The sequence below is a fragment of the Arachis ipaensis genome, chromosome B2 (assembly GCF_059453495.1).
Source record: "Arachis ipaensis isolate K30076 ecotype BB chromosome B2, ASM5945349v1, whole genome shotgun sequence".
In the NCBI taxonomy this organism is placed as follows: domain Eukaryota; kingdom Viridiplantae; phylum Streptophyta; class Magnoliopsida; order Fabales; family Fabaceae; genus Arachis; species Arachis ipaensis.
The window spans coordinates 103,156,872-103,177,478 of NC_142437.1; the positions used below are offsets into that span (position 1 = coordinate 103,156,872).

At 33.9% G+C, this 20,607-nt stretch overlaps 1 protein-coding gene across 2 annotated transcripts; it reads right to left on the reverse strand.

Moving 5' to 3' along the window:
• Window positions 1-13,508: 13,508 nt before the first annotated feature.
• On the reverse strand, window positions 13,509-17,803 carry LOC107625607 (formin-like protein 21b). 2 transcript variants are annotated; one of them, XM_088503643.1, is made up of 9 exons: window positions 17,280-17,762; window positions 16,671-16,835; window positions 16,213-16,311; window positions 16,026-16,067; window positions 15,338-15,406; window positions 15,223-15,273; window positions 15,069-15,148; window positions 14,626-14,697; window positions 13,569-13,707 (listed from the first exon to the last, which is right to left on the reverse strand). In XM_088503643.1, exons 3-7 carry the CDS (start codon window positions 16,294-16,296, stop codon window positions 15,095-15,097), a joined length of 300 nt encoding a protein of 99 aa, XP_088359769.1. In that variant the 5' UTR covers window positions 16,297-16,311; window positions 16,671-16,835; window positions 17,280-17,762; the 3' UTR covers window positions 13,569-13,707; window positions 14,626-14,697; window positions 15,069-15,094. The 2 variants fall into 2 exon arrangements, with proteins under 2 accessions (XP_088359768.1, XP_088359769.1); XM_088503642.1 differs by lacking the exon at window positions 15,338-15,406 and having other exon boundaries at window positions 13,509-13,707; window positions 17,280-17,803.
• Window positions 17,804-20,607: the final 2,804 nt, after the last annotated feature.

Sequence of the window (20,607 nt, forward strand, 5' to 3'; positions counted from 1 at the left end):
GTTTTTTCAGGGTGTTTTCTTTTCCTACCTACTTATATATTTGTTATGATGAATATAATTGCTTGAAATTGTATATAAACGTTTTCTAAGGGTTTTTCCACTATGATCAAAGATATATCTTATCATTTTAAGGTTAATTTCTGTATTTAATGGAGACTCATGTTTCAGGTACTAAGGCGGAAGCTATCATTAGAAGGCTAGGCTTTGATTCTTGGTGCATTAGTGATGCAGATGGTTTTGTCGGGGGTATTTGGTGTCTTTGGAACAAATTTTATTGGTCGGTTCAGGTTATCAAGATTGATAAACAATTTATTCATATGAAAGTTAGTGATTGCCAAGATGAGAGTTGGTGGCTAATGGCTGTTTATGGCAGCCCCAAGCTGAAACTAGGAGCCGTCTTTGGAACGAGCTTGAGAATATTTCAACCACTTTATCGGGTCCTTGGTGTCTAAGAGGAGATTTTAATTTTATTACCTCCCTTAGAAATACTGGAGGAAGTAATAATTTATCATAAGATACCAACCATGTTATAAACTGCATGGCAAATTGTGGAATCAATGACTTAGGTTTCTCTGAGCCACCTTTTATCTGGTAGAGGGTACCATTAAACGCAGGCTCGATAGATTTCTATGGAATCTAGAGTTCGTTAATTATTTCACTATTATAGGGATCGAACATATTCCTAAAATGAAGTCAGTCCACCTTTCTATTCTTCTTGATTTTAACTTGACAGCTATAGGAGATCAAAAAGACCTTTCATATTTTTGACTCCTTGACTTTTACATAAAGAATATAATAATATGGTTAAAGAGAGATGGAATAGAGAAGTTGATTTGCTAAATAACATTAAGTCCTTCATGAACAATGCCAAGCATTGGAATACCCATACTTTTGGATATATTTTTAGAAAATGAACCAAAGTTGTTGAGAATATTGAAAGGAATTAATAGAAGTTCTTCTTTTACCCCTAATTCTTTTCTAGAGAAACTCCAAAAGGATCTTTAGAAAGAGTATGAGAGCATTATCATTTAGGAAGAGAGCTACTAGCAATAGATGTCAAGGTGTAACTTTGTTAATTTTCGTAATAAGAATTCAAATTATTTTTATATATACACAATTGATTTTTTTTTCTTTTTAAAAAATAAATGCATATAATTTAAGCATTTAATGTATGAATATGTACCTAATCTTTCAAAATTTTCGATAAAAATTTAAAATACCCAACTTTCTCAACCAATGTTTCAAAATTCTCTCCCACACTTAGATGATACATACTCACTAGTCTAAACTAATCAAAGATATAAATTAAGGACATTTATTATTTTTTCGCTTAGGAATAGTAATGTGTTGAAATTAAGAACCAAAATGGATAAAAAAAAAGGCTCAAAGTTGGCTAACAATAGTATATGAAAAGGTATGGCTATTTAGATAAGTGAGCTTATATAAACAATGGCCTCAATCATGTAAATGTATATATACACTAAATATTGGACATAAAGAATTAAACAAATCAAATATCACAATCATAGAGAGAGAATAACATAAAAGAATAAAGATAGTGGTTAATATGATGCAACAACACATTGAAACTCAAATCTCACAATGTTGTGTGTTCTAATTTTAATTTATGTTCCACAGAATTTTTTTTTTCAACAAGTTCAATAAAAATTTTGTAAATCAAATCAATGGGATGTCCTATAAAAGAATGTCTTGAAAATTAATTATTTTGACTAAACTTATTATATGTATATGTATAATGTGATTGGATGAAAATTAAAATTCCTAAGTTCTTTCTCCTATTCTCTATCAATCCAAATCATCACCTATATATAGGAAATTAAAACTAGGTTCTACTATCCATATCATCCAATCACAACTAACGATTAAAAGCTAAAAATATATATGTACAAACCAAATTAAAAAAATGCAAAACTAGAATAAAATATTTAAAATATAGGGCAAAAAACCATTATAAGCCAATGCCATCTAGAATTTACGTATATAAGCCAAATCGAAAATGGTTTCAGTAATGCGCCAGAACGTATATTAATATAAATCGAACCAACGTGGTTCGAACTGCATTTGTTAGTAATTCGAACCAGTGCAATTCGAATTACATGTTGACTGTTGTTAATAAATCGAACCAAGATGGTTCGAACTTCAAGTGCATATAATTCGAACCAGGGTGGTTCGAATTATAGAGAGAGAAAGCTGACAAAGTAATTCGAACCAGGATGGTTCGAATTAAACCAACCATAATTCGAGAAAAAATTAATAATTTATTAAAAAAAAGTATTAAAAAATTTATTAAAAAAATTAATAATTTAAAAATTAAAAAATATATATTTTTATTTCATACGTTAAAAAAAAGCTAACAAAATATTTAATTATGAGACTTCTTTAAAATATTAATGAGCTATCAATTCGAATTCCATACAATAATTTTCTGTCCATTTTTAATAGTTCATGAATATTTTTTAATAAATTTTTTTAATAAATTTTTTTAAATTATACTACAAAAAATATTTTATCCTATGCAAAATAATTTAAAAAAATGGCTTAAAAAATGTTAGGAGTACTATAAAAATTTGTAATGTTATAATAACTTAGGTAAATACATGCATGTACTCAAATTTTAAATAAAATACTCTACATAGTCAATAATAATTTAGAAATGAAAGAAAATATTTTATTCCATACAAAATAATTAAAAAATATATTTTATTCTATACAAAATAATTTTAAAAAATGGCTTAAAAGATGTTATGAGTACTATAAAAGTTTGTAATATTCCAGTGATTTAGGTAAATACATGATAAAAATATTTTTTCTCTAATTTCTAAATTATTAGTGACTATGTGGAGTATTTCTTTAATGTCCTAAGTCATTAGGACATTACAAATTTTTATAGTACTTCTAACATCTTTTAAGGCATTTTTTAAATTATTTTGCATAGAATAAAATATTTTTTTATGGTATAATTTAAATAAATTAATTAAAAAATATTCATGATAATTTTTTAATAAAATTATTTAAATTATATGGTGAGATATTACATGATTCGAATTACGCATAGGGAAGTTCGAATTACTCTGATTCAAATTATATGGTGAGCAATTCGAATTCTATACAATACTCTTCTGCCCATTATTGATAGCTCATGAATATTTTTTAATAAATTTATTTATATTTTACCACAAAAAAATATTTTATTCTATGCAAAATAATTTAAAAAATGGCTTAAAAGATGTTAGAAGTACTATAAAAATTTGTAATGTCCTAATGACTTAGGACATTAAAGAAATACTCCACATAGTCACTAATAATTTAGAAATTAAAGAAAAAATATTTTTATCATGTATTTACCTAAATCACTAGAATATTACAAACTTTTATAGTACTCATAACATCTTTTAAACCATTTTTTAAAATTATTTTGTATAGAATAAAATATATTTTTTAATTATTTTGTATGGAATAAAATATTTTCTTTCATTTCTAAATTATTATTGACTATGTAGAGTATTTTATTTAAAATTTGAGTACATGCATGTATTTACCTAAGTTATTATAACATTACAAATTTTTATAGTACTCCTAATATTTTTTAAGCCATTTTTTTAAAATTATTTTACATAGGATAAAATATTTTTTGTAGTATAATTTAAAAAAAAAATTATTAAAAAAATTTATTAAAAAATATTCATGAACTATTAAAAATGGACAGAAAAGTATGGTATGGAATTCGAATTGATAGCTCATTAATATTTTAAAGAAGTCTCGTAATTAAATATTTTGTTAGCTTTTTTTTAACGTATGAAATAAAAATATATATTTTTTTAATTTTTAAATTATTAATTTTTTAATAAATTTTTTAATACTTTTTTTAATAAATTATTAATTTTTTCTCGAATTATGGTTGGTTTAATTCGAACCATCCTGATTCGAATTACTTTGTCAGCTTTCTCTCTCTATAATTCGAACCACACTGGTTCGAATTATATGCACTTGAAGTTCGAACCATCTTGGTTCGATTTATTAACAACAGTCAACATGTAATTCGAACTGCACTGGTTCGAATTACTAACAAATGCAGTTCGAACCACGTTGGTTCGATTTATATTAATATACGTTCTGGCGCATTACTGAAACCATTTTCAATTTGGCTTATATACGTAAATTCTAGATGGCATTGGCTTATAATGGTTTTTTGCCCTAAAATATATACAAACCAAAATAAAAAAAATACAATGATTAAAAGTAAATTAGCATGTAAACTAGCATGGATAACTAAAATATATACAAACCAAAATATGTCAAAGCTAGAATAAATATTTAAAATATATACAAACTATAAATAAAAGGTACAATAAATTATAAGGTACTCAAAATAGCAGAATATATACACAAATATCCAAAAAGCATGATAAAAATTAAAATAGAAGTATTTGGAAGAAAAAATTGTCACCCAACAGTTGTTGCTCGACCTCCCCACACTTAAAATAAGCATAATCTTCCATGCTACATGGAATGGAAGGAGTCGTCCTCATCATCTCCATCTTCAGTTGGTAGATCCTCCTCTCCATTCTGCTCCAAAGTGGTCTTCGGGGTGTCTGGCTCCTCTGATGGTGGGTTGCTACTTCCCACAAGCCTCTTCAAGTACTTATAGTGTCGCTTGTCACGATGCTCCATCTAATCAATCTTCTGGAAAGTCTTGAGGACAATACGATGGAGCGGTTGTGTTGATGGTGGTGCTACTGGTTGTGGTGCTGGTGATGGTGATGCTATAGCTGTAGAGGTTAACACCAAAGAGAATTAACATCAAAGGATTCAAGTTAGTTTGGATATCCAAAATTTTTTGAAAATATAGTAAGTTTGCCTTACAATCAAATGGGAGCAAAGACAAGTGGTATCTTGATATTGAATGTTTAAGGTACTTGACTGAAAGTCTACATTGTTCATCAAGTTAAGTGAATATGAGGGTGGTTTTGTGACTTTCGAAAATTATGGCAAAGAAAAGATAATAACCATTGGAAAAATAACATTTCAAATGATATAGAAGTTGAAAATAGCACTAGACAAGATACTACAACTAAGGTGTAACAAGTTTTCGCAGATGCTATTGATATATTTTTACTAAACTGACAAGATTTTTTTGAGTTTTTGCTTTTCAGACCGAGACGATATTTTCCGGATAAATGATAAACAAGTTCATCTTTTCAAATTGCCACCTTTATATCTTTCTTTGATTGTTTATATAATCTCTGTATTTATTTCGAAAATCTCTTCTTACTACATTAAAACTGTTTCTAGTCAAAATATTGTCTGCATTAATCAGCTTATTCTTTTTGATAATCTTTCTTTTTTTAAAGAAATTTTAACCTTGCATCAATTTTTTTTTTTTTTGAAAGAAAAAGCTCAACACTCGAAGTGGAGCGTACAATGTCACAAACTGAGAAAAGTAATAGACTAACCAACTCCTATGTCACTCCGGCATAGCCATCAACAACATGAGCTAATTACTACTCCATTCCGTAGCACAAATAAACGTTTGAGTCACACATTCTACAACGCCTGCTGTCTTGTTCTAGAAAATTACCTCATTTCTCTGTAGCCAAATGTTCCATATTATTGAGAAGAACCCAACTAGCTAGTACTTGCGTCTCTCCTTTCTCATAGGCATGGATCTCCAACTGTCAAAGTGCTCTTTCACAGTGCCAGGAGCTATACACACCTGACCAAATTCCGTGATCCAAACACACCATACTTGCCAAGAGAACTCACAAGCAACCAACAGGTGATGAATACTTTCCACTGCCTTTTTACACAACACGCACATATTGTCATTTGGTTCCAGAATTCGCAATCTACTGAGCCATTCCTTTGTGTTGACCCGGCCAATAAGGGCGAACCAAGTGAACAACTCAACTCTAGGTGGAGCTAATCCTCTCCAAATTTCATTTGTGAACCTGTAGCTTAGAATCTCCTCGTCCAGAGTCGCTTCCTGCAAAACCTGCACAAATGAGTTAGTAGTATAAACACCTTCTTTTCCAAATTTCCACACCACTTTATCTTGCACTTATGCTATCAGTCTAACAGATTGTAAGACATGGAGTAATTGATCCAAGGTTTCTGTTTCCCACTGACGAAGCTCCCGCCTCCATTGAAATTGCCAGATCCACTCTATCCCATCCCAGAACCCACAATCCCCAATTGGTGATCCTTTTGGCTTGAAATCAAGAAGAGTCTCGGATAAGAGTCTTTCAACTTTCCTGTTTGGAGCCACGTATCCTCCCAAAATCTGGTATTCCTGCCATCCCCTACCTCAATAGCAGGCCATCAATCATCTTCTGTCTGACTCGTTGGTCTTTTATCTGTAGTTGGCATATGTCTCGCCATGGACCCCCCTTCACTAGTAGAGTCTGAGTAGACAGCAACTGGTTTGTGGTCAATCTATTGCAAGAACACACAATCTTTTTCCACAATAGACAGTCCTCCTTAGCAAACCGCCACCACCATTTAAACAACAAAGCCGTATTACGAACCACTACATCACTCACTCCCAGCCCTCCTAGCTTCTTTGGTGCCTGAATCATCTCCCATTTCACCAGAGCCATTCCAGGTCATCCGTGCTCCTTCCCCCAAAAAAACCTCCTCTGCAGAGAAATAATTCTTCGTGCAACCGCGTTCGGCATCTTATACAGGCTCAAGTAGTAAACTGAGAGACTGTTTATGACTGACTTTATGAGTACCAGCTTCCCAGCCTTACTTAGGACCTTCGCTTTCCATAAGCTGAGCTTCTCTTCCACCTTGTCTATTACCAGCTTCCAGGTTTTGACTAACCGTGGGTTTGCTCCTAGGCTAATTCCGAGATACCGCACTGGTAGGGTTGCCTCTTGGTAGCCAAGCAACTGACACATCCGACTAGTCAACTCCTGCCTTCAATTCACTGGTATCAAACTAGACTTCTCAAAGTTAATGCTCAGTCCCGACATGATCTCAAAACACCTCAGTAGTCTCTTGTAGTTTCTCACTGTCCCCTCCTCAGACGGGCAGAATAATATTGTGTCATCCGCAAATTGTAAGTGTGATAACTCAATATCATCCCTACCGACCAACAGTGGGGATATTCTACCGTTCCTTACTGCCTCGCCTATCATTCTGTTGAGCACATCCACCACCAAGACAAACAAGAACGGCGATAATGGGTCGCCTTGGCGAAGTCCCCTCTCCATTTTGAAGGCTTTTGTAGGGGATCCGTTAACCAAAATAGAGATGGATGCCGACGTTATACACTCCTTTACCCATGCCCTCCAAGTACTACCGAACCGCATCTTCTCTAATACAGTATCAACAAAGCACCATTTAACTCTATCATAAGCTTTGTGGAAATCCAGTTTGATAATCGCCGATGCCTTCCTTTTCACTTTTAGCCAATTCACAGTTTCGCACGCAATTAATGCTCCATCGTGTATCTTCCTTCCTTTCACAAAAGTACTCTGGGATTCTCCAACTAAACCTGGCATGACACTCCTCATTCTTCGTGTCAATAATTTGGAGATCACTTTATAAACACAACCAACCATGCTGATTGGTCTAAGGTCTTTTATCTCTTTTGCCCCGACGAATTTCGGTGCCAACACTACCCATGTAACATTAGACTCTGCTAGTAGTCTTGCATGCTCAAAAAAGCTCATCACAGCTGTAGTGAATTCCGATCCAATCTCCCCCCAGCACTTCTTTATAATATTCATGTTGTATCCATCATTACCCGGCGCTTTTGAAGATTCACAGTCCCATACCGCCTCTTTCACTTCCTCAACTGTTGGCATCACCTCTAAGGCTTTAGCTTCCTCCCTCTCCAGCCGGTTGACTAGTCCATCCCTAAAGCTCACCGTTGGGGAGGCTTCCTGGTGGTACAGTCGTTTATAAAAATCTCGAATGGCCACCTTAATTCTTGCTTGATTCCTTATTAGTCTCCCATTAATCACCAATGACTCTATCTTGTTGCTCCTTCTTCTTGCGGAAGCTATATTGTGAAAGTATTTAGTATTCCTATCCATCTCTTTAGCATGTCGGGCCCTCGACATTTGCTTCTAGTGGACATCCTGTCTTACATACCACTTCTCACAGCATCTCACTAACGCCTTTCTCCTTGGCTCCATTGTACCATCATACAAACCACTACTCACCATATCATCCACCTTCTTGATCTCTTCTTCTAACTTCTTTATCTTCTCAGCTATACTCCCAAAGTGCTGCTTATGCCATCTCTGAATCGGAATTGACAGCCCTTTCATCTTGGCTAGGAATTGTACATCACCTAATTCCCTCCACTCGTCCTTCACCATTCTTAGAAAGCCTTCATGCGTGAACCACGAGTCCAGACTCCGAAATGGTCTTGGGCCATCAAACTTTCTGCTCTCTTCCATAATCAATGGACAGTGATCGGATAGACCACTAGGACCTCCTCTCAATCGTGTCCCCGGATACATCTCTAACCACCCCAAGGTAACAAGGGTCCTATCAATTCGACTGCAAGAACTCCCCCTAAACCATGTGTATCTCCGATCATTTAATGGCAGGTCAACCAGCTCCATATCATTTATCCATGCTCTAAAATCCTCCGCCGACGCTGATAAGGAAGTTGCATCTTTCCTTTCTTCCAAATGTATAATTTCATTAAAATCACCCAAGAAACAGAATGGTACCTGACACAACCCTGCAATATAGCTCAGCTCTTCCCATAGTGCTATCTTTTCAGATCTCACATGTGGTCCTTACACCAAACAAACAGCACACTGAAAGTTATCTTTTATCACAACTCCTTCTACACATAACCATATATCTCCTTTATAGCAGTTGGTTAATTTGAATACTGTTTCATCCCATATTATTAACAATAAACCTCCAGACACCACAGCCGAACTTACATACTCCCAACTAGCTCCATCTCTACCCCAAAGGCGCATAACATCAAACTTAGTCACCAATTCCTTCTTTGTCTCTACCAACCCCAACATTTCCAAACTAAACTTATTTTTAAAATTCTTCAACATACTAAATTTTCCAGCACCACCCAATCCCCTAATATTCCAAGAACTTATAATCATTTAACATTATTAGAACACACCTGGTTGCGAGATTTTGGCCGACTTCTCCGTATTTTCTCCTTTTTCTTTGCTTGCTTCCGCTTCAAGGCCAATGCCTCATTTTGCTCCTGCAGAATTGCCATGATGTCCTCCTCATCACTACACTGAGCACCAGACTCTACAGCCAATTTTCAAGCTTCTTTATTCTCAGCCATCTCTTCTTCCCAGCTCCGCCTTCGTTCCTCAATATGGGGGTCATTCTCCTTTTCCAATCCAGCCTCAGCCTCTAATCCTTATTTTGTACGACTCTCATATTCCTCCTCTTGGCCCCTGTCATGATCCCCTATCCATCCCTTCATCGATTCATTCCTTCCGTGCGTGCTCCATCCTGTCCCAATCTGGAGCTGCCCATCGTTGTTCGGTGTAACGCAGTTATTATCGGCAGCATCCCCTTCTCCATAAGCTGCACCAACTGTATCTTCCCCTATCTCCATCTCCGCAGTTTGCACCCTCCCCTCATCCGCCTTGTTACTTGATGTTTCCCTTCTCCGAAAGGGGGGTTCAGTTCCTTGAGCCGTTGCGCCTGTGCCCCCTGTCCTCGCTCCCAACAAGCCGATGCCCATCACCTCCCGTGTGGCTTCCGCAGACGCGAGAACAAGCCCACCCTTTGCCTTGGAGTTCTTAAGTTTCCCAACTCTTGGACCACCAACCCGGTTAGGCTCGTCCTGTAGCTCATCGGCAGTTGAGTGCTACCCCCTCAGTCGAGAGGCTTCAGGCACCGCTTCCTCGCGGTCTTGAGCGCTGCCTTCCCCACCAACTCGCAGTGCATCCCCTGCCCTACTCCTTCGTGAAGGCTCCCCCCGTGAACCGTGCGCACTCTCAGCCTGCTGTCCTTGCCGGGTCATGGACGCGGGTTCTAGCCCAACCCTGCTCGGATGTCCACCTTCCTTACGGACTATACCCTTCTCTCTAGGCTGGATCCTTTGGTCATCCAGATTGGGCTTTGCTGTTCCCAGCCCATTATTGTAAATTATGCTCTTCTTAAGCATGTAGCCATGATACTCCCCATCCTTGTTGGGCTTTGCTTCTCCCATCCCATTATGCTTACTTGTAACTTCATTACCGTTATACCCATGATCCTCCCCATACACGAATGTTTCCGTTTTGTCCGAGTCTATCTCCCCATTGATCTCTAATGATCCCTGAGAATCCTCGTTTTCATTCAATGCCGGACAATTAGCCATAGGGTAATGTGAATTCAAATTCTGATGATTCTATTCATTCAAATCCACAACTGAATTTACATAATTATCCTTGTCATATTCATTGTTCCTGTACCTCACCAGCATAATCTCAGCCGCCTGATCCCGGTCAACCACCTGCTTTCCGCCGCCATGAATCATCCTTGTACTAGTTTCTTCTTGTTCCGTCACTACATCATGTAGCGTTTTGCTATCTTCTGACTCCTTGTACCTCTCCCGATTACACTCCTCTCGATATACCTCTCCTCCCACTTTCCTTACGAGTACGTCAAATTCACTTGTGCCTATTGTAATGTGAATCCACTCGTTAATCATATTAAAGACACACGTATCAATTAGAACTCTACCCACGCTGAAGGAATTGCACGACTCCGTTAATTTATCAAGTTTAACCACATCACCCCATTGCTGTCCTATCCTGCGAAAGGAGTCTATTGACCATGCATGCAAGGGAACTCCATAGCATTCCAACCAGACTCTTCTTGATTCACTCTTCTCAGTCTCATCCCATCTCCATACCATATGAAACAGCCTTAATAAATCATTCATTCGAAAGGTGTACGCTTCTTCCGCACTCAGCACAGAGTCAAAAGTTATCATAGCTTTATAGGCTCCCATCTCCCTAACTTGGGTAACCGCTGGCCATTCCCTATGAACTATTTCCTGGAGGGCCTTGAAATTGATAGCCTTCTTCGTGCCTTCGATAATACTTCTTTGCAACCAGACTACATTCTCGTCCGATATCGGCACCTCTACTTTCTTCAGCCGTCTGTTTGTTTGCGGATCCTTGTTTAGTGCACCACTCGATCCGGTCGTCTCTCTCTCTACGACTGTTCTTACCCTTGTGTTCGTCGGATCTCTTCTTCCTGCGCCTTGCCTTGCGGTTTCAGTCACATCGTTGGCATTCATATTCTTGCCATCCCTATTTTGCATTTCACCTCCCCTTCTATATTTCGCTTCTCCTACAAACAGCCTTCTGCCTCTTAGGACCCACTTGTTCATATCCGCAACAGCCTTCAGTGCTCCTCCTTTCGTTGTATACCTTATGAAAGCAAAAAGGTATATTTGACCATGTTTATTCTTACGTGACAGACATATATATATATATATATATATATATATATGATTCTGCCTGTCCATTTAAACATATTGAAGAGCTCTCGCTTAGATATATCTTCCGGTAGGTTGTCAACGAAGACAAAGAAGGAATCATGCTCTAATCGTTTAAACTCTTCTTTATTCCAAACTCTAGAATCTTTCCCATGTTTGCTCTGTAGTGTTTTGCCCCACCCGGTGTTCCCCCCTCCCTCTTACCAGCTCTCGTTCTCTCTCTCATTTTCTCTCAAGAAAATTTCTTGTATCAATTATAAATGCCTCTAGTCTTTCATAGTCTTTTTGTTATTGCTGCTGATGTTTGAACTTTTTTTTATTTCCCTTCTTAATGATAAAAGGAAAAGAAAGAAAAGATTAAATTAAACTAGCTATTATTTGGTTTATGCATTTTATGACCTTGTGAATTTATTTATTTATATTCTTTTAGTTTTTGATATCTCTTTTGATTAAGATATATATATATATATATATATATATATATATATATATATATATATATATAATGGTCATATACATCAAGTTATGTCTAATATTTTTTGGCATATGTGTTGTTTTTGTAAACAATTAAATTCTAGTTAGGGCTGGAATTGGAAGTGAGTTGAGATGAGTCGAGTTAAACCAAATTCAAGTTTGGTTCATAAAAATTGAGCTTGATTTATGGTTTGACTAATTAATAATCGATCCTATTTCTTAAACTCAAGTTCGGCTTACCGAAAACTCACGAGCTAGTTTAAATAATAGGAACATAATCTATAATCAATAAATTATAACTTATATATAAATTAAAAATATTTAAAAAATTAATTTTATATATTATCTATCTATCAATTATAAATTTTTTATTTATATTTTACATCAAAATTATGTATAAAAAATGACTATAAAATTTTAAATAATTAAGAACATTAATATATATGTAAAATTATATATATATAATCGAGCCAACTCACAAGTTAATAAGCTGAACTTATCCAAACTCAAGCTCGACTCATTTAATTTATAAGGTCAATTCCAAGTTTAAGCTCAGCTCACCAACTCACGAGTTTAGCTTAAAGCTATTAATGAGTCGAGTTCGAATTAGCACATGAGCTAATGGCTTGACTCATTTTTAGTTCTAGGTTCCACAGCTTTAAGCTATTGACCTTTATTAATGGATGCTCATAAACAGGGAGAGTTTGTTGAATTCAGAAAATTTATCTCTTTGCTTTATCCTTTTTAAAGTTTAATCATGTTTGTTATAAGAGAAAGATTGTTAAGTTTAGATTTGATTTGAAATCTTATGATGATAAATAAAATTGATTATTTTCTATTATCATTTTCATAATGAGTAATGTAGAAATCAATGAAAGATGATCAATCAAGCAAGTGAGAATTTTGCTTTACTACAAGAAAAACACCCATTCAGGTACACTTGAAAAGTGTAGCCAAAAGTAAAAAAATGATGCCTTAGACTACGGCTACGCTTTTTGGGCTACGGCTATGCTTTTTTGGGTGATTCCTATTCGGCCGTTGCCTATTCTCAAAGGCTACGCTTTTCTGCACCAAGAGCTACGCTTTTGGCGTTTGGGAATAGGCTACGATTTTCAAGTGATGCTGTGCAGGACCAAAGGCTATGCTTTTCTGCACCAAGAGCTACGCTTTTGGCATTTGGGAATAGGCTACACTTTTCAAGTAGGCTACGCTTTTCAACACTATTGCATCACCTGTCAAGCGTAGCCACATTATATTCCATGGCTACTTTTTATAAGTGTAGCCTTAGGTCCCTCGTTTTTTTTTTATATATACTATAGCTACTGTATATAAGTGCAGCCTTAGGCCCCTTATTATTTTTTTTATTTTATATATATAATAATTCTGTATTTTTAATTAAATGATTTAAATATTATAAAATAAAAATAAATACATAATTATACTAAATAATTTTTTTAAATAATAAAAATTATCTATAACCAAAATATATTTATAATAATGATTCAAAAGTACTAGAATAATGTTAATTTTGAATATCCATACATCTCATATTAAAATAAACATAGCCATATCAAAATAATTATGATATCACTTAGAATTTACTACTAATACTCTATAAAAAATTAAAATATTATATCCTACATAAGTATCTTCAAATAAAAGTCATTAGTCAACTACAGATGTATCCATTCCCAACACTACTCTATCTTAGCCAATAAACCACAATAATAATCAACTTAATCTTCATTATCATCATCCTCAATATTATCCTGCATAATTATATAGAAAAGTAATTAGAAAAATATTTATAATGACATTCGCGATTATAAAAATTAAAAAACCAGAATCAAAACTATCAATGACTGATATCATTAATCCTTTCTGTACCGTGTACAAGTTTCACCAATGCATAGTAGTGTTTCACAAATCCAAAATTAGAATTCAAAGATACAAAAAAGTATAAGCTATAAACCATAAGATAAAGAGCTATAATTTAAAAAATCATCACCCTAGCAGCTAGACAAAAATCCCCTGCCTCCCACCACAATGCCAAAATCAGAACTGTTGCCACAAAATTTTCCTATTCTCTTCACATTTGAAAAGTTAAACTCTCCTACACAAGCCAATCTTGAATTATTACTCCTCCAACTACTACTACTACATGCAGCAGCAACATATAGAACATGATTAGGACTAGCACCTAAAAACTAAAATTTTAATATATTATTATCATGTTATACATACTATATCTGCTGTTGTAACATTTTTTTTTAAATTAAAACTAATAACTTTAATTTGAAAATACTAATACTATAAGTCTATAACCATAGCTAGTATTATTTGCTTTTTATCGGCAGATGAATAAAAAAATAGGAAAAAATTCATATATACCAAGTCATCCCATGTTTCTAGTTCATGGTGAAAAGAAAAGAACCAAAAATAGCAATATAACTTTCAGCCATAGCAAACGGAAGTACACAAAATCAGAAATACAACAACCAAAATTGCAAAAACAATTTTCAGCCACAAACAAATGGAAGTGACACATATATCATTGCAAGAAGTCAGAGGAGGAGATATGTGCTCAGTTTTACAGGGGAACAAAGTGAAACAGAACCAATAAACCAACCAAACTAGCAATTAGCAGTTGAATAATTTTCTTTTTCCAACCAAGCATAAATCATCACCTTAGTCGCAGCTTCCAGGCTTACAAGGTCTAAGTGGAAGTCAAGCAGTCCAGGCGACCTTTCAGCTAGAACCTAGAGCCAAAATAGCAAAATAGAAAGAAGGTAAGTGATCAAATGATATATTCCTTTAGTGCAATTGTTATTATACCTTGCAAAGATAGTGCATCAGTGTCATCTTATTGTTAGAAGCACGAGTGTCAGTAAGCTTTAAAAGACTATCCTACTTGAATCCAATTGTGGATCTTGCATAAATTAAATAAATAAATAGTAATCCATAAACTGTAAGTTTACGTTAGACAAGATCTAACAGAATCAAATTAAATTTTAACTGCTGAAAAATTAAGAAGGGCCTGTGATTATCCAAACATAGAAAATTGAGAGAGCTAGAACGATGTCCTAGAGAATGATAAGGACATTAACATTTAAAGGAAAAAAGTACATACCCCTAGCTGTTCCTTGATTTAATGTATTACCCAAAAAAAAGAATTTTCTTCATGATCTTCAGCTTGATAGACTTTCGGACCTATTCCCAAGAGAAAATGCATGAGGTCAAAGAAATACCAATAACACAGTTTGTTAGTTTCATGCACAATGTACCTCTTCACAAGCAGAGTTCACAGTTTTTAAACTCTTCTTAAATTCTGTAACCTGCAAAAAGAAAAAAGCATAACTGAATCAAACATAAAGAAAAATATAGCAAGCACCACCATACCTGAGACAGAAATTGAATCTTGAAAGAGAATACTCCTAACTTTGACTCTACTCGTGGCACCTTCATCAGCTATAAAAAAATACTGAAACATGACCAAATATATACAAGGATATGATTATAGATACATAGTATGATATTGCATTAGGAAAGGCCAAAAGAATTGTTTTATAACCAACATCTAAAGGAAAAGCGGGGACATGTAATAAATTGCTTCTTTCTTTCTAGAAGCAAGCAGGCAACAACAAATCTGTAACTATACGTGATATAGACCTTGAATTCATATGAGCTGCCTTCCAAGGAAACAGACTTCTTGCATAATTTTATTGATCATTATCATATGTTAGATTCACTTCCAAAATCAAAGCCTTGCCGCATTCAGTTCTTTAACCTTTGCAGCTAATTATTTATACCCAGAATTTTGCAATTTCCAGTTTCCATGCCAACAATTGTTTTTTCTTTTTTTTTCCCTTAAAATAAGTTTCCTCTCTTCTCTACTTCATTTCTCCACCATTCCTCCCAACTCCCTATCAGATTTTAAAGTAAGTAAAGGGTCTAAGAAATCAAATGCTGGTAGACGGATCCTAGTTATGGAGCCTACAAACAGTAACCTATATAATTCTGAGTACTTAGATTTACACTAAATTAGCTATCATAAATAATGATATGGCTATAACAAATTAGTACACACCTGTTCGCATTTTCCCAAATTCTCTTTGTCACCAGTGTATCCCTTCATAAACAAGGGGAATCAAAATTAGAAAAGCAAACAAACCAGAGTAAAAGATATGTTTCCGTAACAGCAGACGCCAAATGAGAAACCTTAGCTGACAAAACAAGATGTAAGAATTAAGTATGATAAGTTTGTTAATCTTTACCTTCAAAAGTTCCATCTCTTCTTTGGTAGGACAAAACTTAATGAGATTTTCCACCTGATCTACATCTAATACTGATTCATCCATAGCCAGCACAGCAGCCTGAGAATATCCATTTTAACATGTTAGATAATACTTAACCACATTGTTCGAGGTGGATATTTCAGATTTGCTGGCAAGAGCTATTATCGGTGGCCTTAGGCACATATACAAGTCAATCAAATTTCAATAAGCATCTTCTATGTAAATAAAAAACACTAATATTTACTAAAAAGCAACATGCATAAGAATGATATTTTCATTATAAAATCTTCTATCCTGAATGATCAAAAAACTTATTCACGCCATTTTTCAGCTTACCATCATATCAGGAAGTGGCATCTTAACCTACCAAATCAATGAATACAAGTATGTAACCAATAATCCTGGATTATTCTTTGAACCACTAGATGTGAACGAACCTTAGTCTCGTTAGTCTTTGTATCCTTTCCACTGACTTTGCCTTCCTAGAACAGATTCAGCGCCTGACACAGGCTGCACGGATCCAATATCAGTGATGAGAAGGAAGAGCTTAAAGAACCATTGATCAGTAATTCCCAATCTTCTGGCTTCTATCTGCATTAGCTCTGCAAATTCATAGCACACACAAACCACAAATGGTGTTAGAAATAATAAAATCTGTTTGAAGAGGCGACAATTCGCACACTTGAGGCCAATAATCTTCTCAAACAAAAAAGAAAACCCTAACGAAGCAAGAAGCAGAAACTCATAAAATTAGAAAGCCCAAAAAATAGAACCCCCAAAGCCTTCAAAAATTCACAGAAGAAAAATCCATACACAGAGAACAAGTGAGATAGAGGGTGAGACAAAGAGAGAGCGAATGAGATAAAAAGTGAGATGACGAGCGACAAAGAGAATGAGATTGAGAATTATTGTAGGTGGTCTGCGATTGCTTCTCGGCTACCAGGAAGCTAAAACCATTCATGCAGTAAAATCCCTAATTAAAAACCCTAAAATTGGAACCCAAAACCTCCCAAATTTCACAGAACAAACTAAAAATCGATACATACCTTCTCAGGTGAGCGGCGATGACGATGCTGAGTGACGACGACGATGCTGAGCAGCGACAGTGAGCACACGCGATGATGATGCTGAGCGGCGACGGTGAGTGCACGAGATGGCGATGCTGGGGCGACGGTCAGCGCACACAACGACGATGGTCCGCGCGGCGGAGCCCTAGCTGGCGTCGTCCTCTCCTTCCTTTCCCTCTCCTCTCTTCTTCTCTTCTTCTTCCCATTCTCCACTTTTCTGATTTTTTTCCCTCTTTTGTGTGTGTGTTGAGTGAGGATGAGAGTGTGAGCTGGTGAGTGGTGAGCTGGTGAGCGACGCAGCGATGTGGTGAGTGGTGGGTGGTGACTGGCAGTGAGTGGTGACTGGGTGATGAGCGAGGGTTCTTCGCGATGATGAGTGATGAGCTTTGGAGGGAACAAAGGCGCTGTGATTCATGTGGTTCCAGAAAGGGGATAAAGGGGATAATGAGCTTTGGAGGGAACGAAAATTTCACTAAGTGTTGTGAGTTGCTTTAATTTGGATCGAAAAAAAAGAGAGGGAAAAGCGCTTATTAGGAATCATTTTAAAAGCGTACCCAAAACTTAATAAATATGCTACTTTCAAAAAGCGTTCTCTTTGATATAAAAAGTGGACCCATAGATATTAACATAGGGTTACGCTTTATAAGTGATTTCTAATTTCTATAATACCTAAGGCTACACTTTTTAAATGATGCCAAAATTGTGTTTCTTTTTCTCTAAAAAAAAGCAACATTGAAAAAAGCGTAGCCTATTCTATAAATAGGCTACGCTTTTTAAATATAGCTTAAAAAAATGTAGCTGAATAGGTATTTTTCTTGTAGTATCGATCTACATTAATGAGAATATTATTAAAGATAATATTGAGCGATTGGAAAGATTCTACGCTATCAACATAATAAGAAAGCTCTCCAAATCAGATCCTAATCACAAGGAAAAGCTGCAATGCAAATTGGATAAGAATTTTTTTTTTCATTTTTATGGATAGTTGTTGCACGCTTTATTAGAGAACAAAGATGAAAAGTTTTACCTTTGAATGCATAAATGGCTAGTTGATGAAAAGAAAAATTATTCCAACATTAAAGAGAATATATCAAGCTTTATAAAAGAAGATTTTATCCAAGGAAGAAGTAACCAATTCGTGCATATTTTGAGACCATATAAACAATCTTTGTTTTTTCTATTTTTGAGTTTGTTCTTACTTTATTTTTGTTTATATTCAAGCTTACTTTGAGAGATACAAATTAAAAAGCAAAGAAAGCAGTGTATACAACAACTATTTAACTATTTAACTTAGTTCCCCTTAACTAGGTTGGGTTAGTACCTAGATGATTTACTTAGGATAATTTAGATGGTTTACAAGAGTGTAAATCTTTTGAAATTGATGATTGTAATCTATCTTAATTATAGTGAAAATTCTACCATTATCGTGGTAGAGATTGAACGATCATATTGTACTTCGTAATCGAATCAAGATATATTAAGGTATCACTCCTCTCCTTCCTTATTTTTTGCATTTTCTAGTATGCATAATCAAAAAACAAAATTGCAAATAATTTTTTAAAATCATAATTCTCAAATTTAAAAATAATTCTTTGATTTAATTTCTTTCTCAACTTATTTAAAAACCTTTAGAAGGAAAGAGCATTTAAAAATAAATTTAACCATTTAATTATATTTTGAGGTATTAGATAGAATTTGTATTTAATTTAGATACATGTGTATTGTTAACGGTCTATCAAATTATTAAAAGGACAAATATTTCACAATAAAGAGAGTATGAAGCATGGATGCAGAATACGAGATACATATACGATGTAATACATACATACAAAATGCAAAAATACAATAATATTTAAAAATTATAAAATGATAAGATCAGACACCATATCAATAGCATAATATATAAAATCAGCTTAAAATTAACACACTATACAAATCTCAAGTGGATTGGAGAGTGAATAATGATTTTAAATAAACTAAAGTTCCTGTTGCTTGTTAATTACAATTTCCATTTTTATGTATATATAAATTTAAAAATTTGAAGGAAATATTCTTTAAAAAAAAAAGATTAGAGAGCTGGGTTATTATCATAATTTATTATTTTTAATTATTAATTAATTATTAATATTTATAAATATGAGATAAAATATATATTATTAGATTATTAAAAAAATTAATAATTAAATAATAATTATAAACAATAAATTTTGATGTGTCTTAACAATTTTCTTTTAAAATATATGTAGAAACTTACAAATTGGATATTAATATGGCACGCACTTTAAAATACCGGTGCGTCCTACATAGGTATATGCTCTTTTAGTTTTTTTTTGTTATATGTAACTATTACAATTCAAAAATGTTATATATATCCCTTAAAAATTATATTTTAAATTAATCATCAAACATTTATATATATTTATACATATTAGTTTATATATTTTAATTAAATAATAATTATTAAAATAATTAAATATGTCAGTATATAGTAGTTAAACTATTCAAACTTGCAATAAATTAATAATTAAATTTATTTATTGTAATATAAATATCTTTTATAAAATATCAAATATGTATTTTTATGGCCGGTGATAAATTATTTGTGTTTGGTTTTAGCAAAATACATTGATTCAGGGGTTAATGTAAACATTATTTATTAAAAGAAAAACTTCTTAAATTTTCGAATGTTTACCGTATAAAATCTATAAAATTTTCTAAGACAAATACTTTAGAGAAAAAATGCTATTTACACCATTACATTAGTTAATTTTGACTCAACTCAATTACATATTTTCTAATACATTTTTGCACTGGTTATGGGGCCATCTTTTTGAAATTGTCTATAGAATTTACGAATGACAAAAACATCTGTCAAAATAGGGATCTACAGAAATTAACCACGATATAGATTAGATAGAATTTGTAAAATATCAACGCAAGTTGATACATATGGATGAGGTTCTGTGTTCTTTAACTATCTCTTCCGGATTCGTTACTCATTAAAAGATGAAAATGAAGCTTGCTTGCTTGAGAGGGTTGTCCACTTTGTATACCTTTATAGTATCCAAAAAATTAGTCATTAGACTTTCAGCCTAATAGATACCCTAATGCAAATAAAAAAAAAAAAGATAGAATTCGTAAAATAATACCTACAGAAATGGTAATATTTATGCGAATAAATAAAGATAAAGATGATAATAAAAACATGTATATATCCTCCCCATAGAAATTTGTTAAATTATCGCAGATATAAAATTATCAAATTATCCACATATATATATATATATATATATATATATATATATAT

What these genes read in the sequence shown, in the direction of transcription:
- LOC107625607 (XM_088503643.1), bottom strand. Translation starts at nt 16,296, where the DNA reads ATGGATGAATCAGTATTAGATGTAGATCAGGTGGAAAATCTCATTAAG. An exon ending in ATTTGGGAAAATGCGAACAG is followed by an intron (nt 15,407 to 16,025) that starts GTGTGTACTAAT and finishes ATTTTTTTATAG; the next exon opens with CTGATGAAGGTGCCACGAGT. An exon ending in AGATTCAATTTCTGTCTCAG is followed by an intron (nt 15,274 to 15,337) that starts GTATGGTGGTGC and finishes TTCTTTTTGCAG; the next exon opens with GTTACAGAATTTAAGAAGAG.